At 44.5% G+C, this 24,217-nt stretch overlaps 1 protein-coding gene across 4 annotated transcripts in view; it reads right to left on the bottom strand.

Moving 5' to 3' along the window:
• The window catches only part of MYO6 (myosin VI), a 134,603-nt gene that overhangs the window by 74,441 nt on the left and 35,945 nt on the right, over positions 1–24,217 (bottom strand). For all 4 annotated transcript variants that reach the window (XM_060689157.2, XM_087882537.1, XM_060689158.2 and 1 more), the window contains exons 3-6: positions 9,842–9,911; positions 8,905–8,978; positions 1,690–1,819; positions 467–572 (exon numbers count right to left, since the gene is read on the bottom strand). In XM_060689157.2, the coding sequence (XP_060545140.2) occupies positions 467–572; positions 1,690–1,819; positions 8,905–8,978; positions 9,842–9,911 (380 nt within the window). The remainder of the gene's footprint in view (positions 1–466; positions 573–1,689; positions 1,820–8,904; positions 8,979–9,841; positions 9,912–24,217) is intronic.

Raw genomic sequence — 24,217 nt, 5'->3', positions numbered from 1 at the left:
GTTAAGGGTCTTGAAAAAGTCCGGAAACAAGATATCCCTACAAGAGATCTGCTAGTCTTTAAAAAGTTGATCAAGACATGACTGTTTTCCTAGTCCTCTGGGCTTAGGTGACTAGTGAGTCCTGTGGGATGGGGTTTTTTTCGCCTATTCCATTCAATTTACCATTGACTGAAGTCACATCTGAGTTATGGATGGATGTTTGGGTTTTATTCCTCGTTTAATGTTTATTAATCTTCGCAGAAGCACACTGGTTGAGTTGTACAGCCACATAAATTCTTGAAATAAACAAACAAGCATTCGTAAACTCTGTTATGGGACTTCTTTAGATTTAAAATTTGTTCGTATTTCACTCACAATTGTTTTCAGTATCGGAAGTACATCCATTATGAATTCAAGATGTTTGGGTTAAAATGACTGCACTTCAACGATTCATTCAACTAAAACACTTTAAGCCAAAGATACAAACCGTAAAACAAATTTAGTATTTTCTGTCTTGCCAGCTCCTGATTCACCAGACACGATGATCGACTGACTCATCTTGAGCACTTTCATGTCGCGGAAGGCTTTGTCAGCTGAGGTAAATATTGAAGAGGACAACAAAGTGAGTTTCCAACAGAACAGATATCAATATTTTCATTACTTTGAGAAGCACTGTAATATTCTATTGTAAACATTTGAAACACAAAAATAAATACATTTTCTTTTTCAAGTATACAGCTACCTATATTTCTTGAATGAAAAGAAGCAGTGCCACAAAAGATTTGCGTAAAATGCTGATGCTACATAGGTAGTCCTCAACTTAATAATCATTTTTTTAGTGACCGTTTGAAGTTGCAGTGGCACTGAAAAAATTGACTTATGACCGTTTTTCAAACTTATGACCATTGTAGCGTCTTGATGGTCATGTGATCAAAATTCGGATGCTTGCCAACTGGCTCATATTTTTGATGGTTGCAGAGTCCCAGGGTCATGTGATCATCTTTTGTAACTTTCTGATAAGCAAAGTCAATAGGGAAGCCAGATTCTTTACTAAGAACTATGGCAAGAATGGTAGTAGAATGGGACAAAACTCACTTAATAACTGTCTTGCTTAGCAACAAAAAATTGGGGCTCAATTGTGGTCATACGTCAAAACTAGCTGTTCAGTATTACCACAGCACTCTCCTTAAGACACCAAGTCTTAGACCGTTAAAGGTCTATAGCTTGGCAGTTCAAGACCCCAGTGCCACGAGACGGAGTGAACCAGCTCCTGCCAACCTAGCAGTTCAAAAGGATGTAAATGCAAGTACATGCATATGTTCCACATATAAGTATATGGAAAGGTAACAATACTCTGTATTGCAGTGTGATGTCATGTTGGCCACATGACTGCAGAAACATCTCCTAGACAGCACTGGTTCAAGAAACAGAGATGAACACCGCCTCCCTAAAGTCGGTCACAACTGATAAAAACCCACAGGGACACCTTACTCTCCTAAAAGTAACCAAAATACATATAGATTGGAGTCTTAAAAGCAAACTGTAATCCAAGCAACCAACTTGTTCATGGTCATACAGATCAACTGCAACAGTTCCAGCATCTTGCCTTATTTTTATCAATGTGAAAAGCAAGAGATAAAAGCATCTTAGACAAAATAAAAGCTACAGAAAATAAAAGCACTGAAACATTGGAAGTCAGAGAAATCTTACCAATTGCATAAACGTGAGGCGCCAGCGTCCCTAGTGACTTGCCTTGATACTTTTTAATAACATCTAATGAGTAAAGTTTTGGTATATCGAAGTAAGGATTCACTGCTATCAGGATGTTGGCTACATAAGTCTGGAAAGAAACCCCACAACAAAATGTGTTATAATCACATGGATTTGGAATTTCTGTTCTGTAAACTTTGGAGGCCTATTACCAATAGATGCAGGGCATTCTTCTGAGGGAACGTTCAACACATTTCCAAGGTCAATTTCTTGAAGTCAGAACCAAATCGCAGTTGCAGTTTTTATTTTATTATTGTAATATTGGTTTAATAATTTTAAATAGGGGAGAGACAGGGTCATAGGGGAATGTAAATCTACGTGGGATCAGTCCTGACTGCATCCAAGTATTGCCGGAACGGTGCTCCAAATAAATCACTATATTTTCTTTGAAGTTTGGATCATGGCTCATGAATTAATTAGGGCACCTTTCGGAAACTTGACAATCATTTCGTATGCTGATAAATTACAGTGTAAAAAGCCACTGAATACATAAGGGTATATTTTGTAAACCCATTAAAATAAATTATCAGTGCTAGTAGTTGTGATTTTTTATGTAGTGTATGCTTACAATTAGGTGCAATACAAGTAAATCAATTACAAATTAATTACTAGCAAAATTATTTTCACACAAAGTATCTTTAGCACATCTGCTCATTTTTCAAGGATGAACTGTGATTCCATATAACTTAAAATTATGATCAACACAAAATTACACATATTATACAGTGACTTATTTTTCTTTAAAAAAACAAAAATGAAAAAGAACCTAGAGTAATGGGCCTATACAAACATAATGGTAAATCAGAATTGAAGAGGCGGGATTAGGGGAAAAAATATTTTTTTTAACATAACTGTTGTATCCCTGCTTCTGGCATTTTTTTTCAGAAGTTTCGTCTTTCTATTTCCCAGCAGGCATTTGTCAAAGCAGATGGCAGGGTCCATGTGCAATTTAGACCGAATTTGTTTCATATGATCAGGCAATCTAATAGCCCCATAAAATATTAAGCTGGCGGTTTGAGCTGGGGTGATATGGGGTTCTTCACTTGACAGAAAGGAAGACAAGCATGCATCTTTTGCTTTTCAATGTATTGTGGGCTCTAAAAGAATTGCATGTGAGGATGAGTTATGCATTATTATGTGCATAATGCGCAATTTGAGTAGGTGTATTCAATAAAAACCGAACGCTAGATTGAAAAATTAGTCTAGCGATCATACAGCTTTCCTGCTTCTTAATCAATTGAGCAATGACAGAGGGATTTTTTTTAATGTATTACTTCCATTCACAAAATGAAGATTCAAAGTAAATTTCTCCCCAAATTGCTTTGTGACAACACATGGAGTGAAAGTAACGCAAAAGCAGTCGCTAAATAGCTAGCAGCCTCAGAAACTTTAGAAATCCCGTACATAGCAGCTAGATAACAAGTCGCAAAAACCATACTTGTATGGTTTGTTAATTCTTAATGTGAAATCTGCTTTTGTCAAAAAAACAAAGCAACACTCCAGTAACTGGGTGTAGCACATAAAAATGGTTTGATATCAGGATTGTGCACAGCTGAAAAGGCCACATCATAAAGCCTATTGTACAGTACAGAAAGAGTAATCTAAAGGCTTGATAGATTAGTCTAGTTAATCTATTGGCCATCCTATAAGAAAATACTGGCAATGAAGGAGAGCTGGTGGAAAACAATTCAATTAGTCAAGAAAAAAGACTCTTCCCTCTTCTGGCAAACTACCCGAGGACTAGGAAACCCAATAGCCACCCACTCCATCTCCCCAGTCAATTAAGTGCCAATTCAAGCTTGAGTGGAACATTTCAGAAGGTTGTACATAATCCTTGCTGGTAATATAAATAAGACCTAACAAGTTCAAAATTGCCCCCTGCCAAATGGCTCTGTACAAGAGGCAACCTTTAACTCATCCCTTAAGAACATAAGACTCCAGGTGTTTATTATGTTCGGGCTGTAATAACTCCATAATAAAACCAGATTCACAGCTGGTGGGTGCCTCTGCTAGCCTCTGTGTTTACATTCATAGATCAGCATCCATGTTTATGTTCATAGATAAGACTAGTTATGTTCCAAAACATTGGGGCTTGGGAATAATTGGCTCAATTTATAATAAGAACAATAAGAATGATTCATGCAATTATACAGGCCTATCAGCCTTCTGAGTGTGGTTAGCAAATTATATGCTAAGCAAGCAGTTAATCACAAATTCCAAAACTGGATAGAGGCATGGGGCATAATCCAAGATGAACAGCCAGGATTCAGAAAACAGAGGTCAACAACAGACCACATTCTGGTGCTCTACTGTCTTGCACAAAGATATACTCAAAATAATAATAATAATTCTCCTTCTTTGTGGCCTTTGACACAACTTCCAGGAATTTTTTTTATTATTATTATTATTTTAATTTGATTTATATGCCGCCCTTCTCCGGAGACTCAGGGCAGCTTACAATGCGATAAGCAATAGCCTTCATACTTTTGTATATTTATACAAAGTCAGCTTATTGCCCCATAATCTGGGTCCTCATTTTACCTACCTTAGAAAGGATGGAAGGCTGAGTCAACCTTGAGCCTGGTGAGATTCGAACTTGCAGTAATTGCAGGCAGCAGATGTAAGTGGATGTTAATTAGTTTGCTGACTAATTGGCTGACTAGTCCAACTCCTTTGGAATTGCCTTGTGGGGGCGGGGAACTATTGACAGCTACCACCTCTTTCTGATACAGAAATTATACTCCAACACTATTTTAAGAATGAAATACAATCCCCCAACTTCAGAAAGGACTCGGACAGGGACATATTCTTTCCCCCTCTTTTTTCAAATTGGACATCATCAATTCAATGGTGGACCTTCTTAATAATCCTATACTTCTCTACACTGATAGTGCCACTACAATTTCACGAATTCCCATAAAGCTGTAAAACAGTACTATTTTGGTACCACAGATCACCCGGTTCCGTTTTGAAAAATCTAAAATTCTGGTCTTTGCTAAGAGAGCCACCCAACTGCCTGGAGAGTACAAGAGCAGAAATCAGAGCTGGTTATAGTATTGAAATACTGTACTGAAATACCTTGGAGTGGTTTTCTACCTTAAAGGCACTTGAAACACATACCAGAACCGCATAATGAAGCTAATTTAGGTCTAAAAGGGCAATTAAGCACTTACTTTATACTTGGTAGAGCACAATTAATCCCTGCAGTATTAAATCACTTGAGGCCAAATCACTGGCCCAAATCCTTTATGGGGCAGAAGTAGATTTGAAATTTATGCAAAGAAGGATATACTGGAAACAGTGCACACAAAATTTTTGAGATCAGTCCTTGCTGCACCCAAGGACAGCAAACACCCAGTTAAGACTTGAGATAGGAATGCCTACAACCAGATAAGGGCTTGGAAGAAAAGGATACATTACGGGCTGAAAATCCAAATCTTCCAGTTGAACTGACACTAGTTTTAATAAAATGATTTTCCTTCTCCCTGGAAACAGGCTGTAGAGAAGAATTCGGTATTATATGGGCTTTCTGCACCATGCCTAATTTCTTTAGGATATGACCACGCCAAACAACTGCTCAGCCCAAGAATAAAGAGGATATGGAGTTTCAGACTGAAGTTAATAGGCTGCCCTAATATGGCAGAAATTGCATAGATAAGAGCGCTTGGGAAACAGGAAGATATCTATAAAATCTAACTTTCCTCAAGCTGATTTTTCAAAGCAGGAGTAACATCTTTCCATCCTCACCGCTGCAAGGCAGATACTCTAAAGCTCATTAACTGAGCATACCTGCTCATGAGGTGACAAATAGATCAAAGCCATTTTGCATGCATTTGCACTGCAAATTTTACAGGGATGTCAGATCTGCTTATATTCTACTTCTACTATGAAAATTTCCAGGAAGATCAGACTATTTTTATGTGAACTATCTTCTAGAAGATTCACAATCTTTTATTATTTGTGCAGTAGCCAATTCCTTTGTTGCTGCCAAAAATAAGGCATAACTGGTTATACAAATAATAACTTCTGCTTTATTTATCATACCGTATTTTCCGGTGTATAAGACGACTGGGCGTATAAGACGACCCCCTACTTTTCCTGTTAAAATATAGGGTTTGGGCTATACTCGCCGTATAAGACGACCCCTCTTCCAACGCACACCAAATAAAAATTAAAAAACATCAGATTTGATTTCAATATGGTAATTTTAATTCAAATGCTTATGACACGCAGGTACTTAGCAGGAAAACTGTCACTTATAAACATAAGGCTGTTTGTCATCAAACATGTCAACATAAAACAGTGCAATTGGATTAAACTTTTCCTAATTCACTCTAAAGCTGAAAGGAAGGATAAGACAATAAACCCATGGGAGCTGCCATGCTGTTTGTTTTCTAAGCTGTCAACCAAACTGGAACTGATTATGATAGGAGGAAGATAACAAACAATAGAGAGCCAGTGCCGGGCAAGTCCCTGGCGAGTCAGTAACGCCCATCATAACTGCAAGCTATTTTTACAGGTTTTGCTGGTGTGACAGTTTCCCTTTAAAAGCCTTCAAAATCTTCCTGTTCGTCATCTGATATCATAAGTACATCAAGGACATCTTGTGATACATTTGTAAGGCAGTCATCATATGGATCTAATTCTGTATCAGATGGTGTGGTCTCAGCTTCGGCTTCCTCATCATCTTGCCACAAGTAGTCGTCCTCCATACCATCTAATGAATTTGATATGCCACACTTCTTGAAAGACTTGATTACTGTTTCTGCATCAATATCATTCCAAGCTTTTATGACAAACTTGCACAAAACATCCAACTGTGGAGCACGCATGTTTCCTCCTTTTGTGAATGACTTTTAACCGCTAACCATCCACTCATTCCACTGTTCTCGAATGCGATCTTTAAATGGCTTGTTTAGGCACACATCCAGTGGCTGTACCAACGATGTCAATCCTGCAGGAATAACTGCCGCATCTGTGTTTATTCTTGCAAGCCTTTGCTTGGTGCTGGGAGTTAAATGAGCCCTGAACATATCCCACACCAGTAGACTACGTTTTTGAATAAGTCCACCTGGTCGCCTGCTCCATATATTATCAAGCCATAGCTTTACCCCTTCTTCATCCATCCAGCCTTTTTCATTCACATGTACAAAACAACCAACAGGGAACTTTAGTTTCGGCATTGTTTTTCTTTTAAAAATAATCATTGGTCTCAGTTTGGAGCCATCAGCTGTGCATGCTAGTACCACTGTAAAACTGGACTTCTCATGTCCTGTTGTTTTAATTAAAATTGTTTTTTCACCTTTTGGATGGACAGTTTTATTTCCAATCATATCAAAATTCATTGGAGTTTCATCCATATTTCCGATACTACTTAACGCATAGCCATGTTTCTTGCGCTGTTTTATTACGTATCGGTGGAAACTATTTACTTTGGCATCAAGATCTGCAGGTAATTTTTGTGCAATTTTTGTCTTTTGCCTCAGAACCAAATTATGCCTTTCCAAGAATCTAGTACACCAGGATACAGTGGCCTTAAATCTGTTGCTGTGATCTGGGTTAGATTTGGCCCACTGAAGTGCAAACAAACGTATTTTATTTCGTGTCACTACATAACCGTTTTGGCGATGCTCATTCACCATGTCTGCTACATGTTTTTCGAGTTCTGGCCAATGTGGGGTGCCTCTTCTTAATGCACACTTACCCCTTGGCATACTCTTTAATGCTTTTACATTTGCTTTCCAGTCCCGAACCATCTTTTCTGTTACTCCATATTGTCTTGCAGCAGCACAGTTATTATGTTCCATGGCAAAGTTTACAACTTTAAGTTTAAAACCGGCTTCATATTTCTTTCTTCTTGCTGGTGGAGCCATGATGGGGTCTTGACTGTTATATTTGTATACTATACTGTATGTACTGTTGCTGTACTGTATGTATTGTTGCTGTACTGTAGAGAAAGGTAATGGGCTACGCTACGTGTAGTGGCAAGAGGGCTATTTTGTACCAGGTTTTTTTCCTTCACCCATGCAGCCTTGTCGAGATCCGCACACTTCATGAATCTGAGTTGCTGGCACTGACTGATGACATTGACAGAAAGCTGTGCCAATCTAGTCAAGGCTGCATGCTGCTGAATGCTGGAACCAGCTGGCTGCTGAGCGGAGCTTCTCCCAGGCATCTAGGGGGGTATTACTGACGCTCCGACTTCCCCAGCTGACCCCCACTGATGGCGAGCTCCACCGGTCTGGGGAAGTCAGAGCGTCGGTAATATCCCCCTGGATGCCTGGGGGAAGCTCCGCGCAGCAACCAGCTGGTTCCAGCATTCCAAGGCCATTCCAAGGAGGTCCACGGTGAAAGCGGTGCAGCGGTTGACCTGGGCCAGCGCCTTGCACACCTGGCTCTGCGTCTCCATTATGAGAAGCTCCATGCGACTTTGCATGTCTCCGCCCCAGTTGCGCAGCTCTCGCAATCCGCTCACCGGAGGAGACATGAAGTGCTCGCACCGCCTTGCCAGATCTTCCTCGTCCTCCTTTTCCCACGGCTTTCCTGTTGTAATTGCTGCTGCTGCTGCGGCGCCAAGCCAGGAAAGTGCGCTGCGCATTCCCACCCTTCGCCTGCGAGCCCGGGCGCTGATCCGGATGGCTGCAGAAGGAACCGGCCAAGGGTGGGAGTGCGCAGCGATCGACTGCCGGGCGGTTCTTCCCGTTGGGGCGATGGTGGGGCGATCGGCGCCGATCGCTGTCACCCACCATCGCCCCAACGGGAAGAACCGCAACTCAGATTCGGATACCCGGCGTATAAGACGACCCCCGATTTTTGAGATGATTTTCCTGGGTTAAAAAGTCGTCTTATACGCCGGAAAATACGGCACTAGCCATTTTGTTTTTAGATGATATATAGTAAATTTTACTTTGTAGATTGTAATATTTTAGATTTACACCTGCACAGGTAATTGATGCACCGATATAGTATATGTCATATTTTTATGTTATTTCATTTTTGTTATGTTAGTATTTTATCTCATCTATTAAATTTTACTTTGGTGTTGTATTTTTTTTTATTTTCACTGGTCATTGACCAAATAAACAATATATATTTCATATTATGAAATATATGAAAACCCCACCCATATTTTTCACAAACTGAGATGATACTTACATAAATTCTATCCTTGCTGTAGCGAACTCTTATATTATGTAAGAGGGTAGCTTCATTTAAATACATTAGGGAACCTACAATGAAAGTACAACAAGAATTTCGTAAGTACCATATATCCTGCCACTTTTCCTGAAAGAAATCTGTGACAGACTTAGAGGAGGTGAGATAAGGGCTCAGGATCTGAGGCAGGCCTAGAGGATTATAGGAAAAATTCCAGTCTCTCTCTTTTTTTTCTTCTTCTGTTCAATCATTTCTAATTCTTGGAGACTCCTGAACAAATCTCTGAAGTTTTCCTGGCAAGGTTTTGCTTTTTTTTCAGAAGTGGTTTGCCCTTGCTTCCTTTACTAAGACTAAGAGAAAGTGACTGGCCCAAGGTCAATCACCTGGCTTTGTGCATAAGACAGGACTAGAACAAATGGCCTGCCTGAAAGAAACAGCACTTAGACTTATATATATATTCACAGTGCTTCACAGCCCTCTCTAAGCAGTTTACAGAGTCAGCATATTGCCCCCAACAATCTAGGTCCTCATTTTACCGACTTCGAAAAGATGGAAGGCTGAGTCAACCTTGAGCCGGTCAGGATTGAACTCCTAGCTGTGGCCAAAATTTGCCTGCCATACTGCACTTCAGCCACTGCAACTAGTCATAGCTAAGGCTAATCTGATAATGCTGCTCCTGCCAGTAGCATTCTTCAGTAGCATTCTTCATTCAGACTCAGCATGTTTCAAATGGCACCCTTTAAATACACAGTAGGCCAAACAAATCACCCAGGGTTCCATTCTGGGGGGGGGGGGGTGTTGGGAGGGGACATTTTACCTAGCAACACTCATTCATTTGCGAAGGGCCTTGGTTCAAGCAAGGAGCTGGGTTTCCAGCTCAACCTCAATCTACATCGAGCCCCTGCTACCTCACTTAACGTGTACATGGCTCACTTACAATTATCCTCCACATCCTTCTTACTGTCCTCCTCTGCGGGAAAGACTTGGTTGATAGCAGCAAAAATGGTCTGTCAAAGAAAAGGAGATATAAGTTATTGGTTTCTGTTGGAAAGTAAAGAAAGCCTTATTATTAGAAGTAATACATAAGCAAGCACCTTCATGTAAATCTGCAGGAAGGGAAGTTTTGTGCACAATAGCTCAGTTTTCCTACAAGGATATAGCAATAGCAATAGCACTTAGATTTATATACTGCTTCACAGTGCTTTACAGCCCTCTCTAAGTGGTTTATAGAGTCGGAATATTGCCCCCCAAAATCTGGGTCTTCATTTTACCGACCTTGGAAGGATGGAAGTCTGAGTCAACCTTGAGCCGGTAGGAATCGAACTCCTGGCAATTGGCAGAATTAGCCTGCAATACTGCATTCCAACCACTGCATCACGACAGCTCTATAATGCAGGAAATGCAACCATGCATTTTCAGGAGTTGCCAGTGAAATATAAAAGTAAGGGATAGCAAATATATGGAACACCAAATTTATGATCAAGAGAAAGTACTTTTGATACTTGATGAAGTATCTAGATCCGTTCCAGTTGGGCTTCAGGCCTGGGTACAGCACGGAAACGGCATTGGTCGCATTGGTTGATGATCTCTGGAGGGCTCGGGACAGGGGTTGTTCCTCTGTCCTGGTCCTGTTAGACCTCTCAGCGGCTTTTGATACCATCGACCATGGTATCATGCTGCACTGGCTGGAAGGGTTGGGGGTGGGAGGCACTGTTTTACGGTGGTTCTCCTCCTTTCTCTCTGACCGGTCGCAGTCTGTGTTGGCAGGGGGGCAGAGATCGACCCCGAGGCCCCTTATATGCGGGGTGCCGCAGGGATCGGTTCTCTCATCCCTTCTGTTCAACATTTATGTAAAGCCGCTGGGCGAGATCATCCTTGGTTTCGGGGTGAAGTACCATCTGTACGCTGACGATACCCAGCTGTACATCTCCACCCCAGACCACCCCAACGATGCCCTTGAAGTGATGTCCCAGTGCCTGGAGGCCGTACGGATCTGGATGGGGAGAAACGGGCTCAGGCTCAACCCATCCAAGACCGAGTGGCTGTGGTTTCCGACGTCCCGATATAGTCAGCTGGTGCCATCACTGGCTATTGGGGGCGAATCATTGGCCCCCACAGAAAGGGCTCGTAACTTGGGCGTCCTCCTGGACTCACGGCTGTCTTTAGAAGAGCACTTGATGGCCGTGACCGGGAGGATTTTTCATCAGGTTCGCCTGATTCGCCAGTTGCGTCCCTTTCTAGATCGGGACTCGTTACGCACAGTCACTCATGCCCTCGTCACCTCTCGTCTGGACTATTGTAATGCTCTCTACATGGGGCTCCCCTTGAGGTGCACCCGGAGGCTCCAACTGGCGCAGAGTGCGGCCCCGCGGGTGGTTATGGGAGCAACATGGAGCTCCCATGTAACACCTCTCCTGCGCGAGCTGCACTGGCTCCCGGTGGTCTTCCGGGTGCGCTTCAAGGTTCTGGTTACCACCTTTAAAGCGCTCCATGGCTTAGGACCTGGTTACCTACGGGACCGCCTACTACCATCAACAGCCTCCCACCGACCAGTACGCTCCCACAGAGAGGGGCTCCTCCAGGTGCCGTCGGCCAAACAAAGTCGGCTGTCGGCCCCTAGGGGGAGAGCCTTCTCTGTGGGGGCACCGACGATCTGGAATGAGCTCCCCCCAGAGATACGGAGGATTCCGGATCTGCGCACCTTCCGCCGCGAGTTGAAGACGCTTTTATTTCATCAAGCTGGCCTCGCCTAAATCTTCTCCCTTTTAAGTGTAAATTTTAAATTTTTAATGTATTTTATAATTATGGGTTTTTTAAATTATGGGTATTAATTCAGCCAAATTTATTTAATTCATTTTATTCGATTTTAAATTTTGTATATCTATGTGTTTTACTTCATGGCTGTGCACCGCCCTGAGTCCTTCGGGAGTAGGGCGGTATAGAAATTCAATAAATAATAATAATAATAATAATAATAATAATAATAATAATAATAATAATAATAATAATAAGACAAATCACCTTAAGTAACAAATTTTTTAAAAAAAGATTATCTGGTGATTATCTGAACATTTCTATGTACGGTTTTTGGTGAGGAAACAAATTGCTTTGCCAACAGCTTCTTCTAAAAAGATAATTCACTTCTCAGTTGAACCCACTGCCCTAGCATTTCCCTGCAGTCTCCCATCCAAGTATAGATAGGCTCAACACTGTTTACCTTCAAGCCCAGAAAGTCAGGCAGGTACTACCACTTGCTGCAACTATAGATACTGGCACACAGTACTGCAAAATATTCGGAAACTTACCACCCAAATCACTACTGAGTACTAACCGAGTTTTTACTTTATTCCTGTTCAACAGTAACTGTTTTTAAACAGTTCTTAACTATTCCTAAGTTTAAGGCTCCAAATTAGTGGTATATTTAATATTAGTTGCTTGGAGACAAATGTTCCAATCAGAATTTCAAGTTTCTAGCAAGGTAAAAGTGCTGTCTGATCTAATCATTTCCCTTGATCTTAGACAAAAGTCTGAGAAACAATGTAAAATTCTTTTATTTATCTCACCTTTAAAAAAAAAAAAATAAGTCAAGGCAGAAATCCTCCTATTTTTCCCTCAACAACAACCTCATGAGGTGGGTTGGCTGAAAGAAAGTTACTGGCCCAAGCTGGCTTTCATGCCTAAGGAGGGACTAGAATTCACTGGCTCCCTGTTTCTAGCTGGTGCCTCCACCACTCCCCTTACTTTTGTAGGTGTGGCCAAATTGACATAGCGTGTACCAGGGTGAAATCCAGCGGTTCTGACAGGTTCTGGAGAACTGGTAGCAGAAATTTTGAGCACTTCAGAGAAACGGTAGTGGAAATTTTGAGTAGTTCGGAGAACTGGCAAATACCACCTCTGGCTGGCCCCAGACTGGGGTGGGAATGGAGATTTTGCAATATTCTTTCCCCAGGAGTAGGGAGGGAATGGAGATTTTGAAGTATCCTTCCCCTCCATGCCCACACCCACAGAACAGGTAAGTAAAAAAAATTGGATTTCACCACTGGCGTGTACTATATACATATCTATTTTAAAAAGTACAAATAAAGTAGTTATATCATTACTGATTCAGAATTTAGGAGTGTATACCTAATACACACAAATTGTCTGAAGAGAGAGACTCCGGGGACGCGGAAAATCTTTTCTAGCTCTCAATTCTCATCCACCCTGCTAGGAATCTGCAAAGTGCCACATTTCTCTAGTCCTTATTAAGCCAGGACAACAAAATGACACTTTCTTGATTTCCTGGCTATTATAGTCGGGGCAGAGAAGCTATCTCAATGTCCCTCTTTGTGGAATTCAGAGAACTCTGATCCTGATTTTATTTACCACCATTTCTAAGATGGGAACCAATGAAAAGGGTAATATAAACCTGTACAGGTATTCCTCAATTTACGTCCATGATTGAGCCCAACATTTCTGTTGTTAAGTGAGACATTTGTTAAGTGAGCTTTGCCCCATTTTACGACCTTTCTTGCCACAGTTGTTGAGGGAATCACTGCCATCATTAAGTGAGTAACACAGGTGTTAAGTGAATCTGGCTTTCCTATTGGCTTTCCTATTGACCTCTGTCAGAAGGTCACAAACGGTGATCACATGACCCCAGGACTCCATGACGGTCATAAATATGAGAGTCAACTGCCAAGTGTCTGAATTTTTATCACGTGATCATGGGGACTTGTAAGTGTGAAAAAGTCGTGTCACTTTTTTCAATGCTGTTTTAACTTTGAACAGTCACTAAATGAACCGTTGTTGAGGACTACCTGTACAGCTAATTCAGATTTTAAAACTCTGATGTACTCCCAGCAGCTGTTCCCCATCTAGGAACAGTCCTTTCTCTTGCCTGAAAAGCCTAACACTCATTAGTCTCTCTCTTCCTTACGATGCAGGAAACTGCAGCTCCAAGAAAATGCTGTCCTACTCAGTGTACTTACAGAATGATTTATGCTCCTTGAACCCGAACCCAACCATCAGTAATCATTGGTCAGCTCCTGAATTGAAACAGCTGCCCTATACTGTGGACAATGACTTTTTGTAAAAAGTAGTATCACCTTCCACTGGAAGAAATTTGAAACGGCTTGTGCGGATGAGATTCCAGATCTGATCCAAACAAGCATGTGCAAAATTCATGAACCAATGAGTTGAAAGCAGCCTCATCTGTTATTTTAGAAGAAAAGACTTTTTTATTTTAGACCACTAAATTGGACCACTAAATAAACAGCATTAGGACATAAGGACTCCTGTATTCGGAAGAGTTATTTGATTTATATCTCACTTTTTCCCTCAGTATAAACAGCACTCCCTCCTGCAACATTTCCCACAGCAACAATCTAGGGCACGGGTGTCAAACTCGATCGTGTCATGTGATGCATCGTGACTTTTTTTACCTTTGTGGAGCCAGGATGGGCATGGCCTGCGCATGACGCAACTGGCCCATGGGCTGCTAGTTTGACAGGCCTGACCTAGGGTCTAGGTTGGGGTGAGGGGAAGGCAGTGACCATACCAAGAGTTTCTGTAGCTAAGAGAAGACTTGAATCTGGGTTTCAACAACCTGCACCCCTCTGACTCTGAGTTCTCTCTTACAAAGACCTAGTGTACAATCTGGGGGTCCTTCTAGACTTACGACACCTACTCAACGATCACGTGACAGTCATGGCTGGGAGGGCCATTGCACAGTTTTGTGTTGTATGCCAGTTGCGCCGTTTCCTGGATTGGGAGACTCTGATCACAGTCACTCTTGCCCTAGTTACCTCCAAATTGGACTACTATAATGGACTGTATACTGTATACAAGGCTGCCCTTGAAACGTATCCAGAAGATTCATCTGGTGCAAAATGCAGCTGCCTGGGCAGTTAAATGTGCTCCTAGAAGAGCACATATGACACCTCTACTCCATGAGTTGCATTAGCTGCCAGTCTGCTTCCAGGTCAGGTTCAAGGCATAGAATCAAGTTACCTGAGGGACCAACTCTCTCCAATTACATCAGACCCAATTACATCCCATTAGATCTAGCAGAGAAGACATGTTGTGAGTACCATCTGCAAGAGATTTATATTTGGTGGGTCCCAAGAGGCGGGTCTTCTCTATCAGGTTAGCACCATCCCCATTAATCTTACAGAAATCTCTCAGACCTAGTTATGTCACCAGGCCTTGGGGGGAGGGGGGGTCCTACAAAACTGATGACATGTTTAGATGGCTTCGCTTTGGTTGATATATTCAGTTTCTCATGTGGTTTGTACTTTTAAATTTTTAATAATATTCTAATTGTTAATAATGCTTTTAATATTTTTATAGTGATTGTTTTTATATATTTGTTGTTTTAATTTATTGTTATATGCCACCCAGAGTACCGTATTTTCTGGCGTATAAGATGACTGGGCGTATAAGACGACCCCCGACTTTTCCTGTTAAAATATAGGGTTTGGGCTATATTCGCCGTATAAGACTACCCCTCTTCCAACGCACACCAAATAAAAATTAAAAAACATCAACTGGCTCACCTACAATGTAAAAGCAGCTGTGCTAGACCCAAAATGGCCCCTGCAACAAGCAGGAACCTCACACAGCCACAAAAAGCCACAACTGTCACACTTCACACACACACAACACAACACAACTGGCTCACCCACAATGTAAAAGCAGCTGTGCTAGACCCAAAATGGCCCCTGAAACAAGCAGGAACCTCACACAGCCACAAAAAGCCCAAAAAAACAACTTTCACACTTTACACACACAAAATTCCACATACAGCTTTGTGAGATTTTGTGTGTTTGTGTAGTTAGAGTGAAACACTACAAAAACATACTAAATCTCAGAAAGCTGCACAAATATTATTTTATTTTATTTTATTTTTATATGAAAGCTAAATTTAAAACTTCTTAAACTTTAAATGGCTAGGTCTAAAAAAGAACAACTAAAAAAAACCCCAATTAATTATTTTTTTTAAAGATCTCAAAGGGGAAAAAAACTTACCCAATAGAACAGGGGTCTCCAGCCTTGGCAACTTTAAGACTTGTAGACTTCAACTCCCAGAATTCCTCAGCCAGCTTTGTTTTGCTGGCTGAAGAATTCTGGGAGTTGAAGTCCACAACTCCCTGCCTGCTTGATTGCAGGCAGGGAGTTGCTTGCTGATGGAATGGATTCAGGCAAGCGAAGCAAGGCAAGCAAGCTGGAGGGGGAAAACTTTTTTCCTTCTCCATGCCTCTGGCGATCCCAGCTAAGTTGCCTGATTAGCAGATCGTCAGAGCTTGGATCGTCAGAGCCATGTGAAAGGAGAAAAGTTTTTTCCTTCTCCATGGCTCTGGCGATCCCAACTGAGTTGCCTGATTAGCAGATCGTCAGAACTTGGATCGTCAGAGCCATGTGAAAGGAGAAAAGTTTTTTCCTTCTCCATGGCTCTGGCGATCCCAACTGAGTTGCCTGATTAACAGATCGTCAGGGCTTGGATCGTGAGAGCCATTTAAGGATCATCAGAGCCTTTCGGGCTGGTCTGCCTGGTTACAGAAGAACGACACCCGGCGTATAAGACGACCCCCGACTTTTGAGAAGATTTTCATGTGTTAAAAAGTCATTTTATACGCCGGAAAATACGGTAGCTTCTTGTGAGATGCGCAACCACGCAAATTTGATTAATAAATGAATGAATAAACTTTATATTGCTGTGTAATGGCTGAGTATGTAATACAGAACTAAGCAAGCATTTATTTTACCCACCAAAAAGTTATACTTTGTTTTGGCTTCTCTTGGTTCAGGACATCCATCTACAATAAGCTAATATTTCTCATCTTCAGTCTAAAAGTTTGTGAAGGTCTCATTGCCACCTAGTATAAATAAATACTCCTTAAGCTTGGAATGCTCTATCCTTGGTAGGAAGAGGCAGACCATTCCAGGAACAAGATAAGATAAACTGGTCTTCCTTGCCCTTCTCAAAATCAAATAGAATGAGGACACTGAAAACAATTATGATTTGGAACTTACAGAAGCTAGTCAGAAGCTTCCATAAGAGAAAACTTCAGCGTAGACCCAAAAAACACAAAGTGTTGCGTATTAGTCAGCTTTGGATATATTATTATTATTATTATTATTATTATTATTATTATTATTATTATTATTATTTATTAAATTTTTATACCGCCCCCTCTCCCGAAGGACTCGGGGCGGTGAACAGCCAGAATTAAAAACACACCATACAAATATTAAAATACATTAAAACAGAATTAAATTATCTTAGGCTTCTCCAATTTAAAACCCCATTACCCATAAAATTCACCCAATTAAAATTTTTTTAACCCAGCCCGGCTTGCTGAAATAGAAAAGTCTTCAGGGCCCGGCGGAAGGTACGGAGGTCCAGGATTAGTCGTATCCCTGGGGGTAGCTCATTCCAGAGGGCGGGTGCCCCCACAGAGAAGGCTCTTCCCTGGGGGGTCGCCAGCCGACATTGCCTGACAGACGGCACCCTGAGGAGACCCTCTCTGTGGGAGCGTGTTGGCCGGTGGGAGGTTATCGGAGGCAGAAGGTGGTCTCGTAAATAACTGGGTCCTAAGCCATATCCACTGACTGTTACCTTTGTGGAGTTTCCTGACTGGACAAAACTGTCTAAGGTTTTTCTTTTATTCTTCAATATTGTTAAGTATTCTTTGTTATATTATGCTCCTTAGTATTCTTGTATATATTCTTTGTGTCTTATGTTATTGGGACACTTTCTCATATTGTCTTTGAATAAACTCTTAAGCATACATATCAATGCTTTATTTTAAAGCACTTCATAAATTTATTAATTTTGAAACTCTCCAAAATCCAAAGAATTTTTCCCTAATGTCTGTCATATATTATCAGGCAAAGCTTGTTGAGAATGTCTTCCGTAATAAATTAACAGAATTAAAATACTCCAAGGCTTCCTTGGAATAAGAATGATTTACATAGTGCTGCATTACTTCTAAGTAAACTTACTTAGAAATAAGAAGGTAACATCACCTTCTTTCTCCCCTAGATGAGATTACTTCCTTAGAGGGACACTAGACTTCCCTCAGAGAGGAAGCCTGTAGCATCACCTCTTGACCTACATACTAAAATTCCCTCTATTTCATCATGCTGAAAATTTTGAGCATTAGTTTTAAAATGTGCTTATTTTAAGCTCTTTCTTCCAAATTCAAAACAGAACACTTTCTTCTAAAAAAGCCTAGATTTGTATACTAAGTCCATGGATTTTTTTTCTACTCTATTTTTATCATCTCTCCTCCACAAAATTTCTCACAGAAGAGAGGGTTGAGCTCCTGATACTTGTCCCAGCTTCTGCCAACCTAGCAGTTCGAAAGCACGTAAAAAATGCAAGTAGAAAAATAGGGACCACCTTTGGTGGGAAGGTAACGGACGTTGCTTACCTGAACGTCCCTTCTCGACGCGCTGCTGGAGAATCCAAAGCTTCGGGTTATTCAATAGTCGAGTAGCCTACACTGAGTGTGTTCCTTTAAATTTCTTCTTCAGACACGCCCACTTGCTTGACAGAGCCTCAGTTTTGTTCACGAAGGAGAGGTCGTTGTAAGTCGTCAGGGAAGAGTCCGCAGCAGCCAGGCTGGGTGGGTTGGATTCTCCAGCAGCGCGTCGAGAAGGGACGTTCAGGTAAGCAACGTCCGTTCTCCAACGCGCTGCTTGGAGAATCCAAAGCTTCGGGATGTACCCAAGCAAGTTCAGATAGGGGGGGTTGGCTGCTGAGTGGCGTCTGAAGAAGGACACACAGATTGGAGAACCCGGCGACCAAAGGACGCCTCCGCCGAGGCGAAGGAGTCTACTTTGTAGTGCCTGATGAAGGAATTCAATGAGGACCAGGTAGCCGCTCTGCAGATATCAGCAACGGAGGCATTAGTGGCCCAGGCGGCCGTAGTGGCGGCGCTTCTGGTGGAGTGAGGGAGGATCCTTGGTGGAACCGGTCTGTTCTTCGAGGAATATGCCCGGGAGATGCAAGACTTAATCCACCTCCCGATAGTCATAGAGGAGACCTTCCGGCCCATAGAGGCGGGTAGAAAGGAAACAAAGAGCGCCTCCGATTTGCGGAAGTGCTCTGTCCGCTTAATGTATCTGCGAAGGGCTCGGTGGACATCCAGAAGGTGCCAGTCAGCTTCCAGGGGATGCCGAGGATTCGGGCAGAAGTCCGGGAGGATCAATTCCTGGGCCCGATGGAAGGCAGAGTTTATTTTAGGTAGGAACGAAGGGTCCAGTCTCAGTACAACGCGGTTCGTGTGAAAAACACAGAGGTCCTGTCGCACAGACAAGGCCGCAAGTTCGGATATGCGGCGAGCGGACGTAATTGCAACCAGAAAGGCTACCTTGAGGGTCAGGAATCTGAGGCTGACGGATGCAAGGGGTTCGAATGGAGGGCGTAAAAGAGCCTGCAGGACTAAAGTCAGGTCCCAGGATGGGTAGCGATGGACGGCTGGTGGACGTAGGTTGGTTGCTCCTCGTAAAAACGCGCGAATCGCCAGATCCTGCGAGAGAGGAAGATTTCCGGGAGTCGATAGAACAGTACTCAGCGCGGCAACTTGTCGCCGAAGCGTGTTGGGAGCGAGGCGCTTATCGAAACCGTCCTGTAGGAACCCCAGAACCTCAGGAACGGAGGCAGACGTAGGGTCCAGGTGCGACTTTGTGCACCAGGCACAGAAGGAAGTCCAAGACGCGTCGTAAATCCGGCAAGTAGACGGTCGTCTGGAGGCCTGAATAGTGGGAATAGCGCTTTTGGGCACATTGCGTTTTCTCAGTCGGATCCTCTCAAGCGCCAGGCAGTCAACTGCAACCACTGGGGTTCTGGGTGCAGTATGACCCCCTGGCTGAGAGAGATCCTGTTGTTTGGTATCCGCCACGGAGGCACCGCCCATAGGTCCACCAAGTCCGCAAACCAGGTCCTTCGAGGCCAGTGGGGTGCGATCAGGATAACGTTTGCCCTTTCTGCTACTATCCTGCGAATCAGGCGGGGAAGGAGAGGAAGGGGTGGAAAGGCGTAGAGGAGACCCGTTGGCCAGGGAGACGTGAGAGCGTCGACCCCTTCTGCTTGAGGACATGGGTACCTGGTGAAGAACCTGGGAAGGTGTGCATTCTCGCGGCTGGCAAATAGGTCGACCAGAGGCATGCCGAACCGGCGAACGAGTTCGGCGAACAGGGCCGGATGGAGACGCCATTCGGCGTGGTCCAGATGCTGCCTGCTGAGCCAGTCCGCCTCGGTGTTCGATGACCCTGCGATGTGTTCTGCTGCCAGCGATAGAACATGCTGTTCTGCCCAGGTCAGTAGAAGAGTCGCCTCCTCCATAAGTAGCCTCGATCGTGTTCCTCCTTGGCGGTTCACATGCGCCTTTGCGGTGACATTGTCCGTGCGTATCAAGACATGATGCCCCGCCACCATTTGCTGGAACCGAAGGAGAGAGAGACGGACCGCACGCAGTTCCAGCCAGTTGATCCCTTTGAGGCGCTCCTCTGGAGACCAGGTGCCCTGAGCAAGGTGAGAGCGAAGGTGACCTCCCCAACCTGAGAGGCTGGCGTCCGTTGTTACTACAAGTCTCTGCAGATTCTGAAAGAAACAGCCGCGCCTCAGTCTCGGAGAAGTCCACCAGTGGAGGGTCAGAGTGACTTCTGGCGGAAGAGACACCCGAGCAGATGAGTTGCTCCGTCTGGCCCTCTGAAAGGGCAGGAGGAACCACTGTAGTTGGCGAGAGTGGAACCTCGCCCAAGGGACAACCAGCAGACAGGAGATCATTTTCCCGAGAAGGCGGGACAGGAGAAGCAATGCCACACGTCGGGAAGACAGAACCTGAGATGCCAAGGACTGGAGGCTGGAGTAGCGGTCCGCCGACAAGAATACCTGGCCCTTTACCGAATCTATTACGGTGCCCAGGTGAAGGATTCGTGTAGTGGGTTGCAATTGGCTCTTCGGGATGTTGAGAGAGAAGCCGTGTTGGCGAAGGCAACGGCACACTATCTGCAGGTCCCGGGAGGCTCGGGTCGGAGTGGAAGAGAGAACCAGTATGTCGTCCAAGTAGCAGTGGAGCCGCACTGGCTGTAGACGTAGGTGGGCCGCTACTGCTGCCAGGAGCTTCGTAAAGGTTCTGGGGGCAGAGGAGAGGCCGAAGGGCATAGCCCTGTATTGGAAATGCCTGTTGTCGTAGGCAAAGCGGAGAAATCGACGATGTGAAGGTCGAATGGGCACGTGGAGGTACGCTTCTTTCAAATCTATAGACGTCATCCAGTCCGAAGGTCAAATGGACGCCAGAATTGAGCGTAGAGACTCCATCTTGAACTGATGATAGATGATAAACTCGTTCAGCCTCTTGAGATCTAATATGCCCCTGTAACCCCCTGAAGCCTTGGGGACCAGGAAGAATATTGAATAGAATCCGGTCCCCCGATGTTGAGGGGGAACCGGTTCTATGGCCCGTATTTGGAGGAGGTGGTGGATCTCCGCCTCCATCAATTGACGCTTGGGTAGATTGGATGGAAGAGGGCACTGTATAAAGCGAGAAGGGGGACGAGAATGGAACTCCAGGGTAAGTCCAAGGCGGATAGTTTGCAGAACCCAGGCGTCCGTCGTTGAGGCCTCCCATTGGTTGAGGAAGTGTCGCAGACGGCCGCCGATGGGAAGGTGAATGTAGTCACTTTCCCCTTCTGAAGGAACGGGCTCCCGTTCCGCGGAAAGGTCTTTTGGCCGTTGGAGGCTTCCGGCCGCGGTCCCTGAAGGAGGGCCTGTCGAAGGGACGGTCGAATCCTTGAGGGTAAGATCTGGAGGAAAAGGCGAAGGACCCCGAGGGTCCGGCTTCTGCTCGAAAGGGCTGCCTGGTAGAGTATGTTGAGGTTTTGCGATCTACTCTCCGATAAGAAGATGGCATGACCTTCCTCTTATCCTTGTCCTCGACAAGGATGGGGTCTAAGGAGTCTCCAAAAAGACGAGATCCTTTATACGGTGTTGAGGCCAGGCGCCATCTGGATTTTGCGTCAGCTCTCCAATTTTTTAGCCATAGTAAACGGCGTGAAGTAACCGAGGACACGAGGGCCCTAGATGCAAATTTTGCAGCATTAAGTGAGGCATCCGCCGTATACTCAGTAGCCGCCACCAGTTTGTTAACGTCCTTATGGAGGCGGGAGTCCTCAGGTGGAAGACGCTCCTGAAGTTGACGGAGCCATATCAACGTAGCTCGGCTGAAGAAGGAAGCCGAGGTAGCCGCCCTTACAGCCCATGCAGCCGCATTATGTGTGCGTCGAAAGGTGAACTCTGCCTTACGATCTTCCGAGCGCAGACCATCAGCTACGTCACCAGAGATGACAGATGAGGAGGTGAGATTGGCAACCGGAGCATCCACGGTTGGCAGCTGAAGAATGTCCTGCAAGCTAGGTGCCGAGCAATATAGCTTCTTGTCCAGACCTGTAGGTGCCGGGAGAGACGCAGGAGAAACCCAGGAACGCTGAACCACGTCCGAGAATAGTTGCGGACACGGGATGAAATCTGCCTCCGCTTTTGGCGCCGTAAACAGGGCCTCGTAATGGGAAGGGGGATCCTGTTGATCTACCTGCGTCGATGGATCTGCTAGTCTAGTTGCTATCTTAGCCTTATGTAGAAGGGACTTAAATAGCGACGGTCGGAAGAGGCCAGAAAAGGAGGGCTTGTCGGGAGGCATATCCTCGTCTTCCGATAGCTCCATGTCTTGAAGCTCCGCATCACCTTCTTCCGAGGACGACTCGCCGCTGCGCCCGTAATCATGATGGGATGAGTCCGGACGCAAGGTGGGCTGGTAATGACTGGTCGCTTGATGAGCTAAGCGAGGTGGTGGTGGGGGAGGCGGAAGGAATTGCGCCTGGGGCCAGGTCACATAGTGAGTTGGTTGCTGAGCGGTTGCCGCTAAGGTTTTGGAAACTGTGTCAGAAATTAGGCGTTGAATGTCATACGCAGGTGGTGCTGGAGGCGTTGCGACCACAGCGCGTAATCCGGCTGCAGTTGGAGTAAATGTCGCCTCAGGTTGCCTTCTGTGAGTAAGAGAGGCCTTGTAAGAAAGGTCAACGGGTCCCATAGGTAGGGCCGAACCCAGAGCGGGGCCCGAATCGAGTTCAGGCTGGGCAGGTGTGGTGAGTTGTTGTTGGTTAGCTGTCTCCTGTGAAGGGAGAGCCTCAGCCTCTGCCACAGTCAAGGTAGTAAAAGGCAGGTTCGTAGCCTTGGACCTGTGGGATTGCTTACGTGCCTTTTCAAATTGTCTCTCCAGAGCCCTGTGTCTCCTGGAAGCGTCTCTGTCAGATGCAGTAGAAGATTTCGACCTTTTAGAGGAAGTAGCTGCAGAAGAGGACGATTGATGATGAGAACGCTTCATAGTTGCCTTGCGTGTCCTCTCTGGAAGTGGCCTTTCTGGAGAGCACTGACCATCTTCAAAATCAGAAGAGAGCTCAAGCTCCGCCATCGCAATCAGGTGAGCCTTATTAAATTCTGTATTTAAATATTTACTTATATATATATAGATATAGATTTTTTTTTTTTTTTTTTTTTAAGGTAAAGCAACAGTAACAGTCAGTAAACAAGAAGGTAAGTAAAGAAGGTCAGTCTTGGAACATCCAATAACAAGAAGGTAAGTAGAAAGGTCAGGCTTGAAACTTCGTTTCAGAGTTGGAAGAAACAGCAGAAGAAAAGTCCCATTTAATTTTGACAGCAGGCTGAATCGAAAAACTGTGCATGTGTAAGCAGTTGCCGGGCAGAATAGCAGTCAGGCTGAAGCAAAGAACTGCGCATGTGTAAGCAGTTGCCGGGCAGAATAGCAGAATAAAACGTCCAGTCAAATTTAACAGTGAGGCTGTGTAATTAGTTGCCGGGCAGAATAGGAAGCCGTTGGCGCGCCAGAAGTTCTGACAGGGGAAAAATGGCGCGAACCCTCCAATATACAAAAGGCCGGTTGCCAGGAGAATGCTTGCGATCCCTTGCCAGGCGATCGCCGATGAGCAGTCCAGCAGAGTAACTTGGATCAGAGAAGGGCGCGAGCTGTTAGGACTCTGCTCTCAGGGCCTGAGGGGAAAACAGGGCGCGCGAGTCCCAAAGGCACTCCCAGCGCCGCCCGCAATCTTGATGAGGCGACGGAGAAACGGCTGCTGGGCGCCGCCAAAGCGTGCGCACGTAGCGGCGGACGAAATAACTATTCTGCGGCTGTCTTTAATGCGCTCAATGCCTCAGAAGTTCAGCGCCTTGAGAAGTCACTTGGAAATGGAGTGTGCCGCTGAGAGCAGGGCCTTAACTCCACGCCGCCCAGGGAGGCAAGTCAATGGC

Source organism: Pantherophis guttatus, chromosome 1, assembly GCF_059756535.1.
Source record: "Pantherophis guttatus breed Tessera chromosome 1, ASM5975653v1, whole genome shotgun sequence".
NCBI lineage: Eukaryota > Metazoa > Chordata > Lepidosauria > Squamata > Colubridae > Pantherophis > Pantherophis guttatus.
The sequence above is the reverse complement of the archived record's forward strand: the minus strand, read 5'-3'. Positions and strand labels throughout refer to the sequence as shown.